The 6471-nt window shown below is 37.8% G+C and overlaps 1 protein-coding gene across 2 annotated transcripts; it reads left to right on the top strand.

Annotated features, from left to right (window-relative positions):
- The first annotated feature begins 2031 nt into the window (after positions 1–2031).
- Positions 2032–3219, top strand: LOC121977912. Of its 2 annotated transcripts, none has more exons than XM_042530315.1 (2): positions 2032–2519; positions 2782–3219. In XM_042530315.1, exon 1 carries the CDS (start codon positions 2080–2082, stop codon positions 2470–2472), a length of 393 nt encoding a protein of 130 aa, XP_042386249.1. In that variant the 5' UTR covers positions 2032–2079; the 3' UTR covers positions 2473–2519; positions 2782–3219. The 2 variants fall into 2 exon arrangements, with proteins under 2 accessions (XP_042386249.1, XP_042386250.1); XM_042530316.1 differs by having other exon boundaries at positions 2787–3218.
- Positions 3220–6471: the final 3252 nt, after the last annotated feature.

Raw genomic sequence — 6471 nt, 5'->3', positions numbered from 1 at the left:
TGTTCATTTTCTAGCTCTAGAGATCTTTTTATAGCCCATGGAAAAATGTTACCGTTACTTGGGGGTGCCTCCAAAAAGGTCTAGGGTGCCTCCACGAGGATAAGATTTTATCCTCTCACAATGGTAGCTTAACGACTAATATTTGCTTGGTCCAGAGCGCCTCTAAAAGTTGGAGCCACCTCCCACAAGAGGCGCTAAGGCGCCTCTAAGGAAATGAAATGAAGGTGCTAGGGCGACTCCAAGGAAATGAAGGCGCATGGGTCATTCATCCCAGGTGGGGCGCCTGGAGTCCAAGCACCTAGACCCAATTCAGGTGCCTAGGCGGTAGCAAAATGATTCCGTTTGTTCTTCCGTTGTCCAATCACTTGGGTGATTTCAGTAATCCAGAATTGGGTTCATCCGGACTCATCTTCCGGTCTTGTCATCCCTCGGACCTCTATGCGCGTCCTTCTCATCTGCTGGTGTACTTTTCAACAGCACCTTATTCCTTGGATGCACCGAATAGTTGACTCACTTCCCGTGCCATCCTTCTCGCTAGTTGCGTCTTCCGCTCGACTTCTTGTGTTCCCAAGCTCCTGCATAATTAGACACAAGGATCAAATACATAGGACCTAACTTAACTTGTTAATCATATCAAAACTAACCCGGGGTTCCAACAATATAGAGTGTAGGCTTGTTTTGAGGGTGAGAAAGAGAGAAGTCGATGGGAAGTGGCCTTGAGGATAGATAGTGTTGGTTGCCATAATCGAGAGATGTCGGGTGGTCTTAGCTTGAGACATGATCCTGAGACATGTACCTGAGACGTGATCCTAAGAAATGATCTTGATACGTGATCCTAAGACATGATCTTAAGATGTGATCCTGAGACATGGACCTGAAACATGGTCTTGAGACAAGGAGAGGTCGTTGAAACCTAAGGCACTAGGGCGAATGGCTGCGTCGAGATCAGGAGTTGAGACTAAGAGAGGTTGCTGAGATCTAAGATTGAACCAGGGTAGATACCTGTATTGAGGTCAAGAGCCGAGACTGAGAGAGGTTGCTGTTTGTGTTAGGGTCAGGAGCTAAGACTAGAAGAGGTTGTTGAGACCCAAGACTGAATCAAAAAGTTGAGTCAGACTTAAGTCTCGTTTAGACTAAGTTGACTATTTGGGAGTCATCAGTTTAATACGAACTTTAATCTCGCGAAACACATGGGAGCCGCATAATTTTGCCACATCACATTTGATTTTGATTTTCTCTATTATCTTTATGTTGTTCTTTATTTCAATATCTACCGGTATCATATTCAAGAAATGAAATTAAGGTGACGTTTGGTTTGAGTACCGGATTAAGAATAAAAATAGATTTGATAGTAGAATAGAATGAGAATGAGTTTGAGTTTAATTATTCCAATGTTATTATTTACTTTATAAGATAGGATATTATTATTTGGTTTGTAGATTTGGAAATACAAATACAACAAATACTAAATTTATCATTAAAACAAATAATAACATTCCTATAAGATTTCTATACATTTTGTCTCTAAAATTATTTCTATGGTATTTTATAATTATTTTTTTTATTTACTATTCCTAATAACTTTGAAACATATTATTGTATTTAGTTAAGTATTTTCTTGAGTGTTTTAAAAAATTTTGAAGGAGGTTTAAAATAATTTTCTAAAAGGATTTTTTTAAGGTTTTTAAAATAATTTTGAAAGATTTTAAAAAGAATTTTTAAAAGAGTTTTAAAATAGCTTTTTAATTTTTTTTTCAAAATTATTTTTAAAAGGTTTTTAGAATAATTTTTAAAGAAATTTTAAAAAGATTTTAAAAGAATTCTTAAAATGATTTTTTAAAATTTTTAAAAATTAATATATTGTTAATTTAATTTAAAATTTTGGATTTAATTAACCTTATTAATTTAATTTATGACTTTAATTTAATTAAGACGCGTAAGAGATAAGAATCAATTCAAACAAAATTATTATCCTCAAATCCATTATCCAAACAATTTAAATATCTTTATTGCATTCCTTTCCAAACCCTATGCCACTTAACTATTTAAATCCGTTCCTTCCAACCCTAGTCCACCAACATGGATCGCAGCAGCCGACCCGCCGCGACCTACGCAGCCATCGCCGCGAGCTACTCAAACGCCGCCGCGAGCTACTCAACCGGCGCAGCAGCCTACCTAGCTAACGGTCCCGTCGGCCGCAAAACTGCCGCCGCGGGCTATGCAGCTTCCGCCTCGGCCTATGCAGCTTCCGCCGCGGCCTATGCAGCTTCTGCCGCGGCCTACGCAGCCGACGACGAGGCGGAAGCTGACGACCCCCTCGGCGACCCATCTGCCGCCGCGTCGTCCGTCGCCGTCCTCGCCGTCGACCTCGCCGTCGTCCCCGCCGCCGACCCCGTCGACGACCTCAACAACCCCCCCGCCGACCCCGTCGCCGGCCCCGTCGTCGTCTCCGCCAACAACCTCCGCCGCTGATCCCGTCAACCCCGCCGCCGCCGAGTATGGTGGTGGATTTTGTCTTGGTTGGTTGAGTATGAATTAGAAAAAAATCCCTAGTACTACTTCAAGCCTAGTATTGATTTTGTTTAAGAGTGATGAAACTCATGCATTTTAAACTCTAGAATTTACGTTGCTCCTCTTTGAAACCATAGTAGCATTGGCATGCATTAAGATGATAAAGAGTATATTCTATGTTCCACAAAATATTCTGAATTCATATATTACTTTTTGTGTCATCTTCTCCTTGAAAATTTTGGTGATTGACTTGATGAGTTATTTTGCCAGGACAGTCAAAGATTAATTGTGGGGGAAGAGTATGTGTATGAGATGATGAGGTAAACTAAGATATAACAATTGGGAGTTGGGTTTCTGCAGGATTTGGTTACCAAGTTTTGATTTGGGAAGTGAATATTTTGTTTACTAGCAGTCACTTTATTCTTGGAAATTTATGACTGATAATGATGGATGATTTCTAGTGATTGTTTATGGCTAATGGAATGCCACACACTCCTCAATTCTGTATGGGAGCATAAGGATGAATTATGATCACTTGGAGATGAAATTTTCCAACTATATAGTTGGTTGTATGCAAGAAGAGTTAATTTCTGGAAATGAGTACCAGAATTGAGTTGTTCTGTTATGAGCTGTTAACTAAGCAAAGTTGGGATAACTGTTCAGGAATTGGAAATCAGTGAAAAAAAATGAAACTGTTTTGTGCAAAATCTTGATGAGTTTTAGGATCACTATTAGTTTAGATTGAATCTCTAATTCTCTCATTGCTATACTTTACTGGTATATCAGTGTTTTCTCAGTATCATAAATTTTGGCACTCTTTGTTCAACTTACTAGTCTTCTGTAATTCTGACTCTCTTGGTCGATACCTATATCTAATAATTTGATTATATAATTATGATATAAGTATATTGATGCAGATGCATATAAAGAGAGTTTTAATGAAACATTCATAAAAATGTCTGTTATAGCATCGCTGATTAATAATGTTAAAAGTGTTTTAATTTCACAAGCTATCACAAGTTTGACCCTTATAAAGGGTTTAGCAAATATATTTTACCTCTTCGGAAGGAAGATTGCAAATTATAAAAATCTTGAGATGTTGAAACCATAACCTTTGTCCAAGCTCTAGGCACTTTTTGTTGACGAGCAGAGTATTTTTTTCAAGTGCCCAAAAGTTCTCTCTCTAAATTTATTTTGATTACTGTAGTTTTTCAGTGTTAGTCATGATCATTATCACCTTATTAGTGCATTTCTTAAACTGCAACCATTAGCCTTCATCATTTTATGACTCATTCAAAGTCATATGACTGTAGTTCTATACTGCAGCAACAGCCAAACATCTGTGCCTCTAGTTTTGCGACCACAACACTTCAACAAATTCTCGCTTTGAATCTTCTAGATCCTTTTCCTCTGCTTGATCTAACTTTTTTTTTATTTAGATCCCTCCTGTAATTTAAACTCGTTCCTGACATTGTGACTTGAAAAGTTCTGGATATCCGTTTCATTGCCTAGCTTTAAAAGTAAGCTTATCACTCTCTGACGATGCATTGAGCCCTTCTGGTCTTTCACTATACCTATACTTTACAAGTTGAAGCATGCCAATGTGGTCTCCCCTCGCAGACACTTTCAGCTGTGACCCATGAAAATGACAGGTAGATTGCAAATGGAGCACGCTGCCAAATCACAATTTGCAAGCAATAATGTTGGCCAACTTTCTACTTCTTCTCCTTCTTCCTCCTCGCTGAGTATCATCGTCCTTTTTGAATAGCGTTAGATAGGCACTATGACCCAGGGGCACGTCTCATCTCTTGGCTGGTGGTTGGGCTCATATCTCGCTTATGTTTGACCTAGTGGAGGAAGTGATTTCTCTTCAACCTTGAAGAATACCTTGTATATTCAAAAATTAGACTTGAGTGGACTGCCAGATGTAAGACAGGTCAATCCGTGGCTTGTTATGGGCCATCCATTTGGCAGGACAGATGGATTAATTCATCATCTTAGCAAATTGAAAAATTTTTCAATCCAATTTAATCTGAAGTGGATTGTGAAATTAGGCGGGTTTCATGGATTCATAAAATTTTTTAAATAAAATAATTTTTTTATATATTTAATATTTTATTTTGGAAAAATTTTATCAATCAAATATATTTGAAAATAAATATTTTAAATATAAATGAATTATCATAAAAAGTATTATTTTATTTTAAAATTATAATAAATAAAAATAAAAAATTGATATAAAAAATAATTTATATATATTTCTCAATTTAAGAGCCGATCCAAGTGGGTAGTGGGTCCAGTCCGATTAAATTATTTGATGGGATAGACTAATTCGTTTTCAACTCAAATTAACAGTTCTATCAACATCAGCATGAGGATATTGGTTGCGGCAGACTACCTATTCTATATAGAGAATAAAATAGAAAACTCAAATTAACAGTTTCTATCAACATGAGGATATTGGTTGCGGCAGACTACCTATTCTAGATAGAGAATAAAATAAGGATAACTAACTTTAAATGTTGCTTTTCTTTCCATAATTGCCATTTCAGATCCTCACAATAGCCACTTGAGATCACTGCAACCTCGACCTCCTATCGTCTCAACACTGCTCGGATAAATTATCTCCATTTGTCTCAATCAGATGGTGTGACAAACACAATGGTAGCAACCCAACGGTCCTACACAGTTTGGTGATGAATCAGGAAGTCGTAATCAGTATAGAGGAGAGTTTTGTTTTTTCTTCATTTTTATCGAAATTCGAACACTTACTTTATGTCATATTAGTCAACTCAGATGAAGGAACAAACACAAGTATGATTGTATATTTGTATGGTGGTATGTTGACGCATGGTGCCAAGTTCTGCTACTTCAACAACTAAAACGTGAATCAGCCACGGCAGAGATGAGATCCTCTGTCCCCAAAATGCTGTGTCCCCATGTCCCAGCGCCGATCGGACGGACTAAATCATATCTTAAGAATGCAGTGTACATCATGAAAATATCATAGCCGTCCGATCGGCGCTGGGACATGGGGACACAGCATTTTGGGGACAGAGGATCCCATCTGCTTTTGCAAGGCCTGCCACCGCTATTGGATCGCCGGCGGCGCCCTCCGCAATATCCCCGTCTGCACCGGCCGCCGCAGGGGCCGTCCCATCCACCGCTCCTCCATAGCTGCCACATCGGTGTGCGTCGGAGTCGCCGCCAAGAGGTGGATCCTGCAGCAGGACGCGCCGGCCATGATCGGTCACCGGATCGACGGCGCCACTCCGTTGAACTGTACTCTCTCGAATCTGGTCCCTAGTCGTGTCTGCGTTCGTGACCCAAATTTAATAACTCTCCATTCCTTTTATTGTCAACGATTTTTTTCTGTTTTGATGGGAATTAAATTGTATGCTAGTTTAGTAATTAAACTTCTTTAGATTTCTTTTCCATCAAACTAAAACAATAATTACTTGGTTTAGAAACACCATTAATAATAATAATAATAATAGAATGAAGAAAATTTAATCTTATTGAGATGCAATTTGTGGTGTTTCAAGTCAAATTTTGTTGGGGGATTCCTTTCCATTGCCAACTGCAAAAGATACTTGAAAAGGAGCATTAGGATTCGAAGATAATAATTATTAGAGTTTATCAAAATAAGTTTTCATCTAAAAGTCTAAGATTAATTTTTAGTAAGGGTATTTATTGTTCAGAATTAGGATGTTTAGAAGCAGGGACCCCGCATAGTGGGAGTTTTGTGCACCGATTATTCTTTTAATTATGATGTTCAGAATTAGAAAAAAATGTAAATATAATCTAAAAGTCTAAGAATCTGCTTGCAAATATAATATAGAAAAAAATGCAAATATAAAGGGGAGGTGTGGTGCAATGATAAAATTATTATTATGTAATATAGTAGTTAAGGGTTCTAATCACAAAAAGAGTTGTTATAAGGTAAAATTATGTACAATA

The sequence above is a fragment of the Zingiber officinale genome, chromosome 4B (assembly GCF_018446385.1).
Source record: "Zingiber officinale cultivar Zhangliang chromosome 4B, Zo_v1.1, whole genome shotgun sequence".
In the NCBI taxonomy this organism is placed as follows: domain Eukaryota; kingdom Viridiplantae; phylum Streptophyta; class Magnoliopsida; order Zingiberales; family Zingiberaceae; genus Zingiber; species Zingiber officinale.
This window is presented reverse-complemented; position numbering and strand designations above follow the sequence as displayed.

Bases quoted from the DNA above. Each gene is read 5' to 3' on its own strand.
- LOC121977912 (XM_042530315.1), top strand. From the start codon at position 2,080: ATGGATCGCAGCAGCCGACCCGCCGCGACCTACGCAGCCATCGCCGCG.